The sequence below is a fragment of the Eubalaena glacialis genome, chromosome 18, assembly GCF_028564815.1.
Source record: "Eubalaena glacialis isolate mEubGla1 chromosome 18, mEubGla1.1.hap2.+ XY, whole genome shotgun sequence".
NCBI lineage: Eukaryota > Metazoa > Chordata > Mammalia > Artiodactyla > Balaenidae > Eubalaena > Eubalaena glacialis.
This window is the reverse complement of record NC_083733.1, coordinates 13,772,330-13,791,431: the sequence shown is the minus strand read 5'-3', so window position 1 is coordinate 13,791,431 and position 19,102 is coordinate 13,772,330. Positions and strand designations below refer to the sequence as shown.

The 19,102-nt window shown below is 55.8% G+C and overlaps 1 protein-coding gene across 3 annotated transcripts in view; it reads left to right on the top strand.

Moving 5' to 3' along the window:
* The window catches only part of VAC14 (VAC14 component of PIKFYVE complex), a 98,780-nt gene that overhangs the window by 54,658 nt on the left and 25,020 nt on the right, over positions 1-19,102 (top strand). For all 3 annotated transcript variants that reach the window (XM_061173327.1, XM_061173328.1, XM_061173329.1), the window contains exon 14: positions 5,778-5,910. In XM_061173327.1, the coding sequence (XP_061029310.1) occupies positions 5,778-5,910 (133 nt within the window). The remainder of the gene's footprint in view (positions 1-5,777; positions 5,911-19,102) is intronic.

The window sequence follows — 19,102 nt, the reverse complement described above, 5'->3', positions numbered from 1 at the left end:
TGCCCTTCTGCTGCCTCCCCCCTGGCCTGCCCTCTACTTCCTCCGGCCACACCAGACCATTTCCCAGCCCCCAAAAAGCCGTGCCAGCTGCCCTCTGAGCTTTAAACGCCCTTCTTCCCACACACCCTTTTCGGGCAGCGTAAAAGCACACAGGTGCTGGGGTCGAAAAGATCTAGGTTCACAACCCAGCTCTGCCCTGCCTGTCTTGTGACCTTGGGCAAGTGTCCTGCCTCGGTGCCACCTCTCCCTCCTCTGTAAATCGGGTGATGGGCCCCTGGGGGACTCTGTGAGCGCTTGCATGGAAGGGGGTAAGATAAATGCCCTGTATGTGTAAAGTGCTGCCTTTGCTTCCATCCTTCTATGTTACAAGAGCTTACGCGTGCTCGAGGCCAGCTCAGATGGCTTCTCTTCCATGCAGCTTTCCAGGATATCCCAGGCCAGACTCCTCTCTCCCACTTTGTTCCTTCCACCAGTCACACTGTGGGGTTCGCATCTGTTTCCCTCCTGGCCGTGACCTCTTAGACCCCTGAAAGTGCAGGTTATGGCAGCCTCAGCATTGCCTAGAGCTCATCAGAAATGCAGACACTGAGGCCCACCCCGGAGTCAGAATCGCATTTTATCAGGATTGCTGGGTGACTTGTGTGCTCCTCAGTTTGAGAAGCACCAGCTCATACCGCAGAGGCCTGCTGTACTCACCTCTGACCCCCCAGCATCAGGCGCCCAGTAAGGGTCAGCACCCCTCTTTCAGAGTTTCTTAAATTGACAGAAGGAGCGGGTACCAGGACCGATCACCTAGTCCCCATTGTCGGGTCTGAGGCTCCCCTAGCACATCTGCCCAGGCCTTCACTTGTCCCCAGATGGAGAACCTGGCCCCCTCCAACCCAGGCCCCTTCCTGGTCTCTCCAGCGCCCCCTTGGCCCCAGCCCCTGCTCTCGCAGCAGGAGCAGCGCGGCCCCTCTCCACCGCCACGGTCAGCTGGAAGGTCCTCCCAGGCCCTGCCCTGGCCCATTAGCTTATCTCTTGCTCCGAACCAGGCAACTGGAAAGCCTCCTGGATTTGGGTGACTGCCCGGGGCAGAGGACTCCCTGGCTTTTCCGCAGAAAAGAAAGTTTCTGCCTTTTGGATTGGGTCCCGAGGGTGCCGTTGCTGCAGCATCTTAACCACCCTTTTGTCCACACAGCCATAGGGTTTGGGCCCTCTGACTCGCGGGACTCCACACCCCCTGAGACCCTGCTTCCCGAGTGGCCGAGGCCTCCCTGTCTCCCGGCCCCTCTGCCCTGTGTGTAGGCTCTCCCTTCCCTGCTCGTCCCCCTCAGGTCGACACCAGCCTCCCAGTCACGCAGCCCGCTCCTCAGCACTTCCTGTGCCAGGCACGGCGTCGCGCTCCTCATCCCCGCGAGGTTCACAGATAGGAACCAGCCCAGAGAAGGTGTCACATCCTCAAGAGTGCCCTGCCAGTCGGCCACAGGACCTGCATCTGAGCCGGGTCCCCGGCCCTCCCCCCTCCTCTCAGGGCAGCGGATCCAGATGCCCACTGGAGGGGCTGGCCAGGCACACGGCCCCAACCCTCGGGGGAGGTAGCTGGGAGGGCTGGGAGCGGAGCGGGGACCCTGCTGGGCCCGGGCTGGGCACCTGATGTTTTCGCATCTGGTTTTGTTGAACTGTAACTCGCGTTGTGTATTGAGGCCAGAGCTATTTTTATCCTGACATGTGAGGCTCCTTCACGTCATAGCCGCAAAGCTCAATCCAAAACATCCCAGGGAAGGCTGTTTGTAAGACATTCTGCAGATTCTCATGTCGCCACATCAGGTTTCACTTAGTAGCATCTGCAGGGCTGGCTCCCTGGCCGCCCACCCCCCGGCCTGGTCTTGTATAAGGGGTGCTCCCAGCAGTATCTGTTGGCCCCTCGGCCAGCCGGTGGTCACGTGAACGTACTGCCGGAGCCCACGCCTCTAAACCAGAAATGCCAGGCAGGCGACACTGGACTGGTCCTCGGCAGGAGTAGGGAATGGAAATCCCGCTCTTCTCGGCCCCTCAAAGGGCGCCTCCCTCCTGAGACCCGTGTCCAGGTTGCTCCCAGCCCTCTCCTCACTTCCCCACCTCCTGGGCCCCCGGCCAGAACAGCTCCCTGGAAGACCGTGCTATCAGCAGTGTCTCCTGGGTCAAAGCCTGCCAGCCCTGTCATCCCAGCAGATCCCCACGTTGGAGGGCGGGCCCTGACTCCGGGTGCCGGGCCCCTATCCGGCTCTGCCCTGTCCTAATGGGCCGGCAGCATCCAGCCCCAGGCCCCTCCCGAGGGGGAGCTGAGCTGAGTAGGCTTTTATCGGCTGCTGAGAAAGGAGGCCGATTCCCAGCCGAGCTTGTCAAGCGCGCAGACGGGCGAGAGGCAGAGGCGGCCGGTGGAGGCGCTGTGAGCGCCCCACGGGGAGGAGCAGACTGCGGCTGGGCAGAGATGAGTTCAGTTGAGGGAGGCCCGTCATTCCCTGTAGTAACACTCCTGGAGCGGGTTTGTTCTCTCTCCACCCCATCTCCTCCTCCCGTGCCTGCAGCCTTGCCTGGAAACATCTCACAGGTTCTACCTCAAGCCAGCTGGGCCAGAAGGGCTGGTGAGTCAGAAAAGTGGCCAGTGGGGCCAGTGGGAAACTGAGGCGGGGAGGGACCGAATAGGCCCTCACCCTGTCCGTGGTGAGCACTGAGATGCGCCCCCTCCTTGCCCGGCCCACCTGGCCAGTGTTGCCCTACCCCCGTGAGCTTCCCAAGGCTCCCCGCCCTCTCCTGCAGAGGCTTCTCTCAAGGGCAGTGGCCCTGACCAGAGCCCGTTCTGGCGGGCGGGAGCCTGAAGGGCCCCCGGCCTCGGGCAGCTCCCCCGAAGCTCCCGTCCTCCTAGTCTCAGCCTCAGGAAGGTGCCCGGCGCCCACTTCGGTTGCACCCGGCCTCCTGCTCTTTGCAGTCCTTAAACCGAGCAGCAGAAGCTTTCTCGGTAACCACCGCGCTGTGAGAATGGGAGGCACTCGACATGGCTTCTCCCAGATGTGACTCTGCCCCCTCCTACCTCCTAAGGGCCTCAGCTCCAGGGGCCGCCATGCGGCCCTGGACGTGGAGAGTCGATTGTGGGGCCCAAAGGGGGCTGTGGCTAAGGAGAGCGGCGACATGTGCAGAGCAGTCCCAGGCCTTCTCTTCTGCGGGTCTGTCAGCTGAGGGGTGGCCAGATCTCCCTCCCTGAATGTGGGGGGTAGGGGAGGGGTCCCAGGCGATCCCCTCTCCTCACAGCCTCCCTGCCCCCCAGCAGAGGACTGTGAGCTCGTCCCAGATCTGACATTCCAGACTATCCCCAGCCCTCAGTCGTCCAGTCCGAGACTCGGAGAACGGGAACCATTTGCCTCATGCAGTGCTCTGGGTTATGGCATGTTTGCCAGGGATAGCAGACCCAGTTTATCGAGATCAGACTATGTAGGAAGCCCCAGGCCAGGTATGTTACATGTTTGTCTCGTTTAATGAGGGCTCTTATTGCCCCCACTTTACAGATGAGAAAACTGAGGCTTAGAGAGGGTAAGAGACTTGCAATTCTGGAGTTGCACAGCTAGTAAGCGGTTGAGAGGAGATCTAATCTGAACCCAGGTCTGATGGACTCCCAAGCCAGGCTCTAAAACACCATGTTTGATGCTTCCCACTGCCTTTGTAGGGACAGAACCACCCAGCACCTCTCCCCAGTGCCTGCCCAAGACACCCAGTCCCTGGAGACTAGAGACTGTGGCCCCAGGTGGGGAGGATTTCTTTATGGTCAGTCCCTGTTTTGGTCCCTTTGTCCTTTGGAACCTAAGCCTGGAAATGGGGTGGGACAGAGGTGTACATACAGAAACTAGAAGGGGACAGGGACATAAGGGGTCATCATGAACGAGCACCCAAGAGAAGGCTGCAGGGACCTGGGCTCCAGTCCACACACACCTCCACTGGGGGGCGCGGGGGGAGCCTCTGCCCTCCAGCCAGGCCACCATGGGGGCGGCAGAATACATATCCTCAAGTGTGGGGATGGGGACAAGGGGCTGAGAGGCAGTCAGGCTGCCTCAGCAGCTGTATCTGCAGCCACCTCTTTGGAGATCAGCCCCAGCTGGGCCTGGGGTAACTCGATCTGTGAGAATGTGACACTTGATTCTGCAAACAGCCCCTCTGGGTAGGGAGCAGAGACTGTTTGCCATTCCAGAGTCGCTCAGGACTGCCTGGGCCAGGCTCTTCTGGACAGGGACCCAGAACAACACACTGCAAACAACAAGAAATTCAATGAGGCCTGTCCTTGAACTGGCTTCTCACCCCGTGCACGGTTCACAGGAGCTGTAGAAGAGGTTCAGGAGAGAGGACAGTATTTTGAAGGTGTGGTTCCTGGTAAGGAATCCTCATAGAGTAATTCACAGCCAGGAAAAACAAAACAGGAAACACTTTTTCCAGTTCCCAACCACTTCCCCATAAGGACCACGCAAGGACGTAAGGAAGACTGAGTTCAGCAAAACGACAGAACTCCTGGGAGAAGGTTTGACTGCTGCTTCCTGGCATCTGATGAAGTCAGCCTGTAGGGGCTTCTCTGTAAGGCTCACTTGTAGTGCTCTGGACGACGGTTCCACACGTTCCTGTTTTGTGCTTTAGGCTGATGCTTCTGGGAGCTGATACTCCTTGCACAGCCAAGCTTGATTCCCAGAGACCCCCCACGCTGCCTGTTTCACTAAATCGTACACTTTAAAAGGGTGAACTTTATGGTATATGAATTATATCTAAGTTAAACGGCTATTTTTTTTAAAAAATCAGATGTCCTGTTAATGCCTCAGGCAGATGGAACGAGGAGTCCTAACATCACTGACACCTCTTTCCAGCAGTGCTGTTGAGGTCATCATGTGTCAGAAAGGAAGGACGTGGGGAGATCCCAAGGGGTGTATGAACACACTACATTGGGATCATCCAGGCACTGTGTCAGCCCCGCCCTCATCCCCTCCGCGCCGGAGGCCTTACAGAGGGGACCATGTGCAGGGCTGGGGCTGGGACGGGGTTGCAGGGACAGTGGAGTGAGGGCTGTATCTGGCTTTCAGTGTATTTTCAGCTGGTACACATAAGAGGGAGACCTCGAGTGTGCTTCTGGTTGTAAAGCCAGCTCAGGGTCTTCAAAGTACTACTCTAAAAGAGCGTCTTTGCCTGAAGATGAGGAAAAATCTCTGATTTCAAAACATTGGGTGCAGATGGAAACGCTCGGTCACATTTTGTCGGTGTGTGCTGTCTTCACCTTGGTGGCTGTGTGCATAACTGACTTATTCTTAAGCAGTGGTGGGAAGGGAGTATGGCTTCTGCCTTGCAGGATCTACCGGCTTCATGGACCATTGAGGTTGTGTGTCTGCCTTCTCTCTTTCTTCTCTTTGACTTTCCGTTTGCTCTTAACCAGTCAAACAAAGCCCAAGTGTATTTTATTTATTAGGATAATGAGTAAAAAAAAATTTTTTTTTCCAAAAATTTCTGGCACCTAGCAGCAGGTCTCACACGTAGGAGGTGTTCACTAAGTGATGGGGGGTCAGCTGGAGGAGTGGACAGGGAAGTGGGTGCTTTTTGCAGTAAGCAGAGTTGTATCAGCTTGTGCACACTTGTTTGGTCCTGGCTTTTTTGCTGCCAACGTGGCCCTTGATTGAAGGTGTTCCCTCATCCTGTTACACAGAGACTCTTCCCCACCTTTTTGGCGTTGATAATTGTTTATATTCTGTGGACACGTAGAATAAATCCCGGCGCTGTCCCTTTCTCTATAGGTACCAAAGGCTTGGAGTGTTCTCCTTCGACTCCGACCATGAACTCCTACTTTTACAAGTTCATGATCAACCTTCTCAAGAGGTTCAGCAGTGAACGGAAGCTTCTGGAGGTCAGAGGCGGCTTCATCATCAGGTTAGCCTCCGCGTACCTTCTGTGCTCCCACAGCCTCGGCTTTTCATTCTCCTACCATGCAAGGGGTCAAGGCATCTATTTTCTCTTCCACTCCTCTCTCCTCCTTTTCCTGACCTTTGAGCTCTTAAAAGAAACAAAGAAGGTTCCCCCTTCACACCAGCTTGCTGGTGCTACTGACATGGGTTAGGTCGATGTCACCATTTTTCGAACAAATGAATTCGTTTTTCACTTGTTGAGACGGCTTTCCTTGAGGCTAAATATCCTCTCATTGAACACTCTTGTGGGAGTCTTCAGGGAGAAAAGGAGGTGAGCCAGACGGAGCATGAACCTGGCTGTGCTGGGTGCCCAGCTGTCAGCACACCGTTTGGCCACAGCTGGTGGCAGCAGTGGCTCTGGCAGAGCCAGGTTCTTGTGCTGTGTGAGCCCAGCCCCGGACAGTCCTAGGGCACCAGCCCCAGTCCCTGGCGGCCTCCAGAACTGTCACTACCAGCAGTATGGCCAGGTCTGGCCCTTTGCCTCTTGCTTGGCTCCAAGGAACAGGGTCACCAGGAGAGTGACCTTCAGGCCAACAGAAATCTAGAGGGGGCACAGATTTCTTCAGGCTCCCCACAAAGCCAGGCAGAGGAGTTTCCCAGAATAGTCTGAGTGACCCTAGATACTCTACAGCAGTGGTTCTTGGCCCTGACTGCATGTTAGGTCACCAAGGAGGCTTGAAAAAGAAGGTGATGGCTGGGCTCCACCCTGACCAGTGAAATCAGAACCTCTGGGGCGACGGAGGTTAGTAAAGCCATCCAGGGTGCTCAGGGAGCAGACTAGACTAATGTCCCAGGAGTTGGGGGGCTCCTGATCAGGGCCATCTGGGGGTCAGGGAGTTGAAGGAGAATTCCAGGCGGAGGGTCCACCCTGCACAGAGGCTTCAAGGCAGGAAGGAGGTTGGAGAGTTCATTTTGCTGTAAACCAGAAGGTGAGGGGGGAGGGGCTCAGCCGTGTGAGCTGGACTAAGGACTGGGGCCCTTACCCAGAGGTCAGCGGGAAGCCGCTGAATGGGCTTGAGCAGGGGAATGGTGTGACCAGATTGCTGCTTTTTTTTATTATATATAAATTTATTTATTTATTAATTTCTATTTTTGGCTGCGTTGGGTCTTCGTTGCGGTGCGCGGGCTTCTCATTGCAGTGGCTTCTCTTGCTGCAGAGCACGGGCTCTAGGCGCGTGGGCTTCAGTAGTGGTGGCTCGCGGGCTCTAGAGCGCAGTCTCAGTAGTTGTGGCGCACGGGCTTAGTTGCTCCGCGGCATGTGGGATCTTCCTGGACCAGGGCTCGAACCCGTGTCTCCTGCATTGGCAGGCAGATTCTCAACCACTGCGCCACCAGGGAAGCCCCAGATTGCTGTTTTTACAGATTACTGTGCTGCTGGGAGAGAATGGGTGGATGTGTGGGAGACCAGGTGGGAGGCTGTTGTCCAAGGTGGCAGCTTGGTAGGGGGATGGGAAGAAGCAGTGCAGTGCGATGCAAGAATCAGTAAGAAGTATGTTGATTGGTGATGAATTGCATGAGGGAGGGAGTGAGGAGAGAGGAAGTTGCGGGAGACGGCCAAGACTGTGGTGTGAGCAGCAGGGTAGATAGTGGTAGCTGTCCCTGAGGTGGGAGCCCCGGAAGAGGAACAGGGAGGGAGAGGTTTTAAATAGTTTTGGGAACGTCAAAGGAGAGACATTGAAGACATTGCTATGTCTGCCTCTCAAAGGAGGGATCTAGGCCCACGATACAAATCTGGAGGTTGATGGCAGTCATTCATTCATTCACTCTCTTATCCATTCATTCAACAGATATTTACTGAACACTGTGCGAGGTTCCATTCTAGATAATTCTACCTTGTGGATTTCATTCCTAGGGACTAAGAGTGGTCGGTGGTCAGAGCGAAGGAAGGCCGCCCGGAGCCAGGCCCTTCAGAGTTCCAGTGTGTAATGGTTGGGTCTGGAGAAGCTGGGAGAGGAGGCTGAGAAGAAGGGCCCAAGAGGTAGAAAGAAGCAGAGGAAAGAGGGGGATGGCAGGAGGCAGCGAGGGGAGAGGAGACCGGAAGAGGGTCGGCTGGAAGGCGTGGGGGAGCCTGCTGAGCACGGGGTGAGCTGAAGGAGTGGGAGACAAGGAAATGGGGGGAGCAGGCCCAGGGCTTGCCTGTGTGGCGCCAGTGGGTGGAGGAGCCACGGGGCCCCAGCTCCAGGCAGAGGGTGGCATTGAGGCCACCCTGGGGAACAGGCCGAAGGATAGAGTCTCAGGAGGGGACAGCCCTGCCTGGCCAGAAGGACAAACAGCAGGACCACAAGTCCCTGCCCATCGGGAAGAAGGGGCTTCTGATGGTCTAGACCACCCAAAGGCATCCCGGTGGTGGTGGGATGGTGTCACCACCCTCTGCTTTCCTGAGCTCTCACAGAGCAGGGTTTCTCAGCGTCGGCATTGTTGGCATTTGGGGCCGGATAATTCTTTGTGGTAGCGGCTGTCCTGTGGGCTGTAGGGTGTTGAGCAGCATCTCCAGCCTCGACCCGCTGGATGCCAGTAGCACTGTCACCCACCCAATTGGGACAATCAAAAATGTCTCCAGACAATGCCAAAGGTCCCCTGGGGGGCAGAATCATCCCGGGTGACAACCACGGTTACAGAGCGACAGAAATGGATTCTTATCGTCACTTGCCAAAAGAGGAAGGTTTCCATGGTTTTTTTTCACATCAAGTTGGACGGTTGGGGATTGAAGAGACCCCCTACCAGGAAAATGACGGACTCTTCCCACACGAGTGACAGTTAGCTTCGTGCGGCTTTCCAAATTGTAGAGGTGTCAGCTCTTTTGATGAGCCCTTCTTGCCTGGAAGACTTTTAGGAAACCAGTGGAGAGAAAGGTCTTTGAAAAAGGAATTTGTAGCTAGTTTCCTCTCTGGAGAACTGGGCTGTAATGGGTTTTTCCATCCTCTGTCAGCCTCATGTGCCCTGTCAGGGGCCTGGGGAGAGGGCTCTCGGGGAGTCGGCACTATCCCCAGATGGCACCAGGCAGAAGTGCGGGCAGCGTGAGCGCGCATGGGTGTGTGTGAGTGTGTGCGTGGGCGCTCCCTCCACCCGCTAGGGCCAAGGCTCCGTGGAGCTGCTGCCACGTTCCCATTCACAGCCTCTAGGACAGTGAGGCTTCGCTTGCTTTGCAGTGTCTCCCAGGCATCCTAGGCTGATGAGAATCCTCATGTTGCAGGAGGGAAATGAGAGGAAGCCGCGTGCCTGCCTGGCTTGGTTGGAGCTGGGCTGCAGACCGCTGCACTCTGCTAATTTTGCAGCTGCCCCTCTGTCCCTTCTGTGAGAGAGTGCCGAGCCAGGTGCCTTGAGGAGCCCTGCGCAGCCTGCAGACCAGGACCACCTGGCACCCAGCTCCTCAGAGGGTCCTCCCTGCTCATCCTTCTGGGGCTCAGTATCCAGCATGGCAGTCGCTCGCTGTTCCAGGGCTCACACTCCCCATGCACCACACTGGGGCCTCAGTGGGCATGGCGCCTGGCCTCCAGGGCACGCCTCACTCCCACCCCGCACGGGCCGCAGAGGTCTCCGAGCCCTGGGCAAAGAACCCAGTGGGCTGGACAGAAGGAACCTGTGACTGGGCCCCTCACATTTGTTGTCCTTTCTAGTCCTTCGCTTCATTTGTCCAGCCTGCCGTTCCCCCTGAAGCAGCACCAGCCCCTGTCATTTCGAGCTACAGCTTCCTCTGGGCCACACCAGCACTATGGGGCGCCTACCTGCTAAGCCAGCGTGCCACGCCACCCAGTCTGGGTTCTCAGGGTGAGCACAGCCCAGCATCCGATGTGGAGGAGGCCTTGAAGACGTGTGCCTTCCTCCTTCCCGTGGCCAGACGGGCCGAGGCCCTTCAGCAGAGATTCACTGGGGGCCCAGCCCTCGGAGTGTCAGCCTGCCCACCTGCCTTTCGTTTCATTTCCTTATTTTCTGCTGGTGGCTTTAAAGAGGAGCATAATAGTGATACATGCAGGCTGAGAAGAAGTCACAGGCCTGATAAGAAACACAGTAAATGAAAAACTTTAAAAAAAAAAAAAAAGAGAGCGAGAAGCAGGGACTTCCCTGGCGGTCCAGTGGTCAAGACTCCATGCTTCCACTGCAGGGGTCATGGGTTTAATCCCTGGTCGGGGAACTAAGCTCCCACATGCCGTGCGGCGCAGCCAAAAATATTTTAAAAAGAAAAAAAAAAGAAACACAGTAAATGATTCTTAACCCCCTTCTTCTGGTGTTAAGCCAGCTATAAGTTGCTCCTCTCAACCCCCAAGATTGAGCAGAGAAAGGAAAGAGATTCTTCTGGCAAACAAATGAAGAGCCATTGTTTCTGTAGTAGTGTGTTTAGTTCAGGGTCCAGGAACGGCTACTGTCTATAGAAGGACAAAGGCATCCAGAGTTCTTGAGGACAAACGTCTAGTGGGGGGTCTTGGCCTTGAGGAAGATGCATGACTCTCCTCAGGCCCCGGGGTGTTTCCCCCAACTCGGCTTTCCCAGGCTGCACCTCCGTGGGGCGTGGGAGTAGGGCCCCCAACTCCAGCCAGGCCCCTGCGTGGGTTGGACATCCTCTCTGTGTCCATGTGGCCTCGCTCTCTGGTGGGTGTAACAGTTCAGAGGCATGTTGAGTTTGGGGAAGCCAGTGACTCCAAAACCAAACCAGACTTGCTGTGACCCACTCCGGACCCAGGCCCTTCTCCCGGCTGCAGGGACTGAGGGAGGGAAGAGGGGGACACGGGCAGATGCCACCCCAGCCCTGCCCACACCCACGCCCCCTCCCCAAGGCTCCACAGGAGTCGGGCAGATGCCACAGGCACTCAGGAGCTGGATTAAGAGGGGAGCTTCTCGAGTCAAACAGCCTTGGATTCGAATCCCAGTTCCTCTAGTTTTTAACTCTGTGACCTGTTTCCAAGCCCGTTTTGCTTTGACTGTAAGACGAAGATAATTGTGCCTGCCCTGTCGCTTTGCAGAGAGGGTTACGTAAGACCCTGCGTGTTACAGCGCTCCGCACGGCTTGGTCCAGGGGAGCTTGCTGTTCCGCCTCATGATGCGGCCTCGGCCTCCCACAGTGGTCTGTGGGGCGGGGAAACCAGACCCGGGAGAGGGTGAAAGAATTGAACCTTCTGTGCCGAGAGCTGGCCCCTGAGCGCCAGGCCTGCTGCGCCGACACCCAGGGCGCCCACCAGCGGCCTGGCCCTGGCACCGCTAAAACAACTCGGCCCCAAGTGGGTGTTCGTGTACATTTCCCTCCTCTGGCCTCTCCCCCCACCCCCCCCCCCGCCAGTGCAGACAGAACAAGCACAGAGCTTGTTTTCCCACGAACCGTTCCACTATACTCAGTAGAAAAGGAGAGGAGGGAGAAAATGCAGCCTCTTTGATAGACTGTGATATGAACTCCAGCGTAATCCAACAGCTGTGATCTTTACAAGGCCTGCTTCTGTGCTGGGAAGGCAGCGAGGCTGAGGACGCTCACGCTGCCAGCCAGCGCGGCCCTCTGACCGGCCGTCCTTCGGCTTAATCAGCTGTGCCTTTCCTCCTCCCCTTCCTCCCTGCTGCCTTGCAAAGAGGACTTGCCAGAGAATGCTTTCTTTTCAACGAGTGACTGTGCTGTGAACTCGAGGGCTCCATCCCCATCCAGCCCTGTCCATGGTGGCCGAGCACCCTCCCCGGAGAAAGGAAGCCCCCAAGATGAGGTGCAGGTGGGGGTCCAAGTGAAAGACGGGGGAGCCGTCACGAGGCTTCTTCCACGAGACCCCGACCCAGAGAGCCCCGCGATAAGGTTTCTGGTTCCTTCTGGTCCTCCTCCTGCCTCTGATACAGACAGGCCTGGCAGCCTCTCCAGTTCAGCCAAGGCCCAGAGTCCCTAATATGTACCCCTGCTAAGCCTGCCCTCCCCTCCCCCAGTGCCCCGGCTTTGCGTGAGAGCCCTGTGTTGGGGGCGGGCGAGTGAGGAATTGGTTGGCTGCTAAGGTGGGTGGTGGGGCTAGGAAGCCCCTGGACTTGTTTTTAATTGCAGGGTGGGAGCGGGCACGGTGGCTCAAGAGAAGAAGCTCTCTTTCATGCCCTAATTGGGAAATTCCACTTTGCTGTCCTTGTCTGTTCCTTGGCGGAGGGTCAAACGGCCCCTGTGGCTAGGGCAGCGCACACCACAGATCCTTGCCGACCCCAGCTCCGCCCCCCTCGGTCTCTGTATCCACCCGGCCTCTGGAGTTCATCTGCGTCGGGGTCACCCCCTTTCCCCTGTCTCTTTCTGCGTGCCACCGTACCTGCCAGGGGGCATCGGTTGGGTCCCCAAAAGCCCATTGTGCTGGTGCTAATGAAAGATGAATCAAGTAAAGTGGCAAGACCCAGATCCCTGTTCAAATGGCATTTTAGAAAAGCAGCTTCGCTTCTGGCCCCCAGCCTGTGGAGAGAGCTGCTGAGAGGCCCCGCTCGGCTGTCTTCCTCTCGCCCCTTTAATGGATTGCGTTCATTTGCTCAGAATAAAAACAAATTGCTGTGACAGACACGCACCAACCTAAGTCTGTCTGTGGAAACAGGCCCTGATCCCCCTCCCCAGAATGCAGGCGGATTTGGGTCTTTCATCAGCTGTAGCCGTGTTGATTGGTGTCCCCAGCTGAGGGGAAGGAGACAGAACATTGAACAGGGCTGGAGGGTTGCTTCGAGGAATTTCTTACTTCCCTCTCAGAAGAAGCTTCTCTTCCTGTCAGCTTTAAGTCAGTCTGCCCAGTTCCTTGTGTGAATCTTCTGGAGCCTTCCCCTGTCATTCTTCTCCAGGGGCCAAGGTGCTTTTGTTGAGATGCAGGACAGCAAAGGGAGTGAGTGGCAGAAGCTGCTTTGCACAACCAGCTCTTGGCTCTGATCTCCGAATTGGGACAACGCTGAGGACCTGTGAATGGCAGGGCGGCCCGATCTGACATGCCAGAGAAGATTGCCTGCAAGAAAACCCTGCCCTCAAACGTGAAGAGATTTCCCTGGGAGGTGCAAAGTGCAAGCAGCCCAGAGAGCCCAGCCCGGCCCATGTCCATTGTCCCCTAATGCATGGCAAAGTGCCAGCATCCCAGCACCTCATAGAACCATCTGTGACCCAGGGGTGGCAGGGAGGGCTGGTGTCAGCCAGTGGCTTTGCTCTATGGCTTTGCTCTATCTCCTGCAGGCAGTCCCCCTGCTGTCCCTGTAGAGCCTACTGTCCTACACACTGGCGCTCCCTGCAAGAACTGATGTATTTTCTTCTAGAATATGGAAACCACATGCGATAAGCCTTGCTAGGCCAGGCTGGGATTAACTAGGTGCAGCCAGGGGGGAGGGGGGAGGAGAGGAAGTGCTGGCCAGAGGGAGCCCCGTGCAGCGTGCTCTGGAAGTCTGGGGAGCTTTAGAGGGAAGTGGCCCCATGTTTCAAGGGTCCTCCTGGATCCCTTGTGGGCGGAGGGCTGCTGATGGAAGCAGGGGCTGGAAGGAGGCCAGGGATCCACTCGCTTCGAGCAGGGCTTGTGTGAGGTTAGGGGTCACAGGTGAGCTGGGCACGGGGAGGCCAAGTGACCCACAGAGCCAGCCGTTTGCCCCCACGTCCAGGAGCACCTGTGGTGGCGGGAGGACTCAGGAGCCATCCCGCACCTGCTGCATGGGAGGCCTTAAAAGGCCTCCAAAGACTCATCACATGGGTGGTGGCACCTGCGGGGCCCTTTCCAGCCTCCAGTTAAAAGCACTTTCTTTGTAGTCTATACACCTGAGAAGCCTCAGCTCCCCGGCCCTGTTGCCAGGGGCTGAGAGCTTGACAGTGAATTTCTTTCTGAAGCTCTAGAGGTTATGGAATCTGCAGTTGTCTCTGGACCTGTTTATACTTTACCTAAGGATGCCAGGAAACTAGCAAAGCTTTGACCTTGGTAAGTCAGACAGCTCGGTTAATTAGCAAGTAGCTACTGGGTATCGTAATGTAGCAACTTAAAATATCGTCAGGTTTGGAATTGGCCCCTAGAGGTCACTTCCATCCTCCTGCCTCCTTGGAGTTGGGCTGCATCCGAGCCAGGAAAGATAAATGGGCGTCCTTAGCTTAAAAGTGCTTTTAAACTCGTGGAACAGCAGTTGCAGAAATGTGTCCTGTTTGTCCGTCGTAGAATGTGGTTCTCAGGAAGCTCTTTATTTCATCCTTTTAACCCAACCTTTTCACCGTGGGTGCCCTGGGAGGCCCCTGTGTGGTCCTCCCCCCTCTCTCCCCACAAGGGTATTCTTTTAGCAGGTGGCCACAAAGATCACGGACACAAACGCACCCACTTCCCCCCCCAACCCCCATCGTCAGAAAAATAACACAGAAGGGTTTCCATCACATGCGGTTTGTGAAAGGCCGTCAGACCAGCTGCCCCTTCCACATGGAAGGAGAGTTCCCATCTCTGAGCGCGTGTGATGGTGACACCTTGCAGGGGCCCTGGCCTGGGGGGACCTTGGCGCTGAATTCAGCCTCAGACGGTGAGCACAAGCCCACGTGAAGTAGCGTACAGTCCATGGGGAAGGGTGCTTTGTAACCCAGGCTGTGAGGGCCCACGGAAGAGGCTCTTGGGATCTAAAGTGGGTAATGGAACTCTCTTTACAAGTATGCAGCCTCAGCTCCCAGGAGAGCATGGGCTTTGCGTCTGTTGCTGTCATCCTAAAATCTTTCAGTGTCTCTGTAGCACCAGAGCATTTGCCCCCAGCTCCCTCACCCCATGTCTTAGGACATCTCCATGGGGGTGCTGTGTACCATCTAGAGATCCCAGAGCTGAGGTTCTTGGTTGTCTTCCAGACTGGGTGCTGGAGGCCATTTGGGAAAACTGCCCAGTTTCCAGTCTGGACTTGCTTTTCCTCAGCTTCATTGGAAAGAAGCTATGTTCTCTCGTGGCGCCTCCCTTTTGCCCAGAGTCATGGACCCACAGAAAATCCCCACCAAGACCCGTCCTGATGTGCCCTCCTCCTCGTCGTCCTCTCCCAGGGCTCTCATCCTGCTGCCTGTCACATCTCAGAAGTGAAACACCGAGTAAATCTGCGGATCCTTCCCTGTCTTCCTTCTAGGCCCCGGGCCCTCCAGACTCCTGCCCGGCCATTATCCTGTCCCATTTCTGGTCTATATTTAGATTACATAATCTCATTGGAACTGCCTGGCACTAGGACAGTGACTTTCTTGGTCTAAATCTCTGTTTTGACTCTTGCTCAAGAGGACAAGTCTCCCCCCCACACCCAGATCATTTGTTTTTCCTTCTGGTTTATCACAGTTGCTCACATCACCCACATTGGCCTCTCTCTGTCTCTGAAGCTGAGCTGAGATGGATTTCAAGTGCAATCCTGAGTCATCTCTCATTTTTCTCTAGTCCTCTGTCGAGCATCCCGTGCTGTCTGTTTCAAGCCTTGCCTCTCCCTCTTCCCTTTCAGAAGCCGCTTTCCTAAGCGTGAAGTTTTGCATCTCTTTCTCCGTTTCCACCGGCCGCACCCCCTGCCCGGGCTGTGGTCACGGTCACGCGCCCCAGTGCCAGCTCTCACACGTGACCAGTTTCCCGAACATGGGGCCATCTGAGCCTCCTTGTTTTGCTCCCCCAGAGAGCTGCTGCTTTAGCCTAATAATGGCGCTCGTGTCTCCACTTCACCCTCAGCCTTGTCATCGGTAAACTCGTGGCCTCCTGTGTCCCGAGAAGTTCTGACTTGTTTTCTGTGCTGTTTTGCCATCTCTTTGGCAAAACCCTCTCTCTTTCTTAACCACATAAGCTTAACACTTTTTGCTTCAGTGCCCCAGATCCATCTTTTCCTTCTCCTGATCAGGCCACCATGGCAGCCTTTCCTCCCTCCATGCCTCAATTTCCACAACGCCTTTTTTGAATCTAAATTTTATATTAACAACGTACTATATAAAAGTACACAATAAGTGTACTACAGTTCGGTTAGCTTTCGCTAATTGTCTACATCCCTGTAACGAGCACTCAGATCAAGAAGCAGAGCATTTGCAGCACCCAAAGGTCCCTTTCATGTCTCCTCCCAGTTACCACCCCTACCCTCCTCCCCAAAGTAGCCACTGGCCTGAATTCTAACGCTGTACATTCGTTTACCTGGTTTTTTGTTTTTGTTTTGGGTTTTGGGTTTTTGGGGGTTTTTTTATTAACCTGGTTTTTTGAACTTTATATAAATGGAATCACGTAGTTTGTGCTCTTTTACAAACTGTAAACTTTCTTTTGACCCACCTCGTGTTTGTGAGGTTCACTTGTGTCCCATGTAGCAGTAGTTCACATTTCTGTCAAGTCCCCCACTGTGTGAAGATGCCGCGGCTCATTTACACATTCTGCTAGTGATGGGCATTTGGGTTATTTTCAGTTTGGCACTATTGTGAATAGTGCTGCCATGAGCATCCCTTCACATGTCTTCTGGTGAATATACGTGTACGTTTCTCTCAGATAATACCTAGGGACTGCTGGATCAGGGACCATACATGTGTTTAGCTTTGATAGATATTGTCTGAGCTGCACCAATTTCCACTCCCATCCACGGTGTGAGAGTTCCCGTTGCTCACATCCTCACCAACACTTGATATCATCGGTCTTTGATTTTAGCCTTTCCTGTAGGTGTGTGGTGGTATCACCTGTAGTTTTAATTTGCATTTCCCTGAAGACTAACAAAGGTAAAGAACTTCTCATCACTTTTTGCCTTTTGCAATGAGCCTGTTCCAGTCATTTCCCCATTGGGTTTTTGGTGCCTTTCTTATTGATTTGTGGAAGTTCTTTATATATTCTGGATGCAAGTCTTTCTCCAATGTGTGTACTATAATTATCTCCTCCTACTCCGTGGCATGCCTTATCACCCTTTTAAAAGTGTCTCTTGTTGAACAGAAGTTCTTTATTTTTAATGTAGTCCAGGTGACCAGTTTTTCTTCTCAGCATTTTTTATGGTTTGTGCTGCTTTTTCAGGGGATTAGGAGCTCATGAAACTAACCATAAAGCTGCCTGTTTCTGGTAAGCACTCCCAGTGAGCTGGACACTGAGTACAATCCGCCTAAAAAGGTATTATATCTTCACCCTGGACGGGGTCTTGGAGACCACCTAGCCCAGCCTGCTTACGCAAAGATTCCCACTCCCTCTCCATCCCCCCACCCAGCTAAATCCCTGGTGCAGCCAGGCCAGTGGAGGTCTGCAGCCTGGAGTTGGGAGCCGCTTATCTAACTATGGTGGTCAGCAGGAGGTGGGAACCCAGGTCAAAGGCACCAGTACGAGCAAGGGGGCTTGACTGGCCTGTGTAGCCAGACCAAGGCAGAGGGCTGCGAGGCCCAGGAACCCAGCATCTTCCTGTGGTGCCGCCTGTCTTCTTGGCCTCTGTTTGAGGTCAGCCTCACGGCTTTGGTCTCTTCCGGTGGTGGAGACGAGGTCACCACATCACGTGGCCATCATGCCCCTGCTGTTTGTGCTCCGGGGGAGCTCTGGCTGGTTCCCACGGGGTCATGTGTCCCCTGTGGTAGGGGAGGCGGCGGCAGGGCGCTGCAAGCAGCAGCCCTGACAGAACCCCAAGTGGAGCGGGGAGCAGCAGCTCTTCAGAGGAAAGGGGCTCCCACGTGGCAGCTTTCCTGAGCACAGTTTTCTCGTATGAAAAATGGGGATGGTCACCATTGTGATCTGCTGATCCTCGGGAGGTTAAATGCTGTTACACAAAAGTACTCAGAAGAGTGTCTTGCACCTGGTAGCTGTGCAGGAGGTGTCCCGGTAGCGACTGTGACAGTCATTGTGAAGAGAAGCATCCACCCTCTCTCTGTGCGTGTCAGAGTCAGGAAGCCCGCGGGCAGGTGGGTTGGCGGTCCTGGTGCTGGCCTGGCCCCCGTTCACCCCCTTCCCAGGCCCTTGCCGCTCCCTCAGGCTCAGCTTCTGGAAAGCAGATGCTCTGGGGTTGACTGTCACTTTCTCTTGTTTTCTAGGGAAGAGTAAGAGAGAAAGCCATTGAGCAAACTAAGACTTGCCCCCAGGCGTCACCCTTCCTCTGCCCTTCGCCCCCCACCCCACCCACCCCCCCGCCAAGACCCCACCCTGTTCAGAGCTGCCCAGTCAGGACTCTTGAGCGTATGTGACGGAAAACCAATTCTCACGCTTATGTTGAAAAAAATGAAGGTGCTGTGTAGTCAGGGACCAGGATTGGCACGTCCGCAGCTAGCACCCTCCTGGTGTCCTCAGGCCTCCGTCTCACCTGCTCGCCTCCACAGCAGGCTCTTCTCCCTCCTCTGGCAGCCCCGTGCCCAGCAGGCCGTCTGTCCCGTGACAGGACAGCCACCCCCAGCTCTCAGCTCACTCCTCTCCCACAGCAGCCAGCCTTCAGCCGCGGGGCTGGGCTTGAGTCTCACTGGACCCGTCCCTGTGCCCTGATTGTTCAGGACGGGATTGTGTGCCCACCCTCCCGCGCAGGAGGAGCAGCCATGGTTCGTGGGAAACTGGGTCTGGAACCAGAATCCCAGGCTGTGGACACCGGGGAGGCAGATGCAACCAGCGCCCACCCTGTGGTCAAGTTCAGTGCTGCCCGAAAGGGGGTGCGAAGCAGGCCCCACTGAGGGCCCACCACGGCGGCAGTGGAAGGAGAGACACTCCCTCTCCACTCTCCCAGCAGCCAGATTCTCCAGGAAGGGGGGCAGGGGGAGGGTGGAGCTGTGTGTGCGCCCCAGTGACCTTCCCAGAGACCACCTCGCAGGCAGGTGGGGAGCAGGGCGGCCTCTGAGGAATTAGGCCTCCTGCTGATCCCTCCTCTAGGGCTTCCTTCCTTTTGCAACACTGCACCTTGCCAGAGACTAGAAGTTGTCTGCTGTGTCATTGTGTGTGGAGCTGGGGGTTAGACTCAGACCCAGCCCCTCCCAGCACGGCCACTCGTGCCGTCTCCCCACGCGTGTGCTCCCAGAATGGTGGCCCCAGGCCATGATTGAAGAGAGACCAGGAGAGTCTCGGTCTGGAGTTTAGGCTCAGTTCAGAGTGGCCAGAAGGGACCTTAAGGGTCAGCTGAGGTCTTTCACACAGGAGGGAACCGAGGCTCTGATTTTCCCCAGTAAATATTTACCTCGCGCTGCCCCGTGCCCCGCCTGGGCTAGGCTGACGCGGGACCAGCCACCACAGTCCACAGGCGGGACACTCAGGTGTAGCAGGAGCACTGGGGGGGGCAGGGAAGAACTCAGGCTAACCCAGACGGGGGAC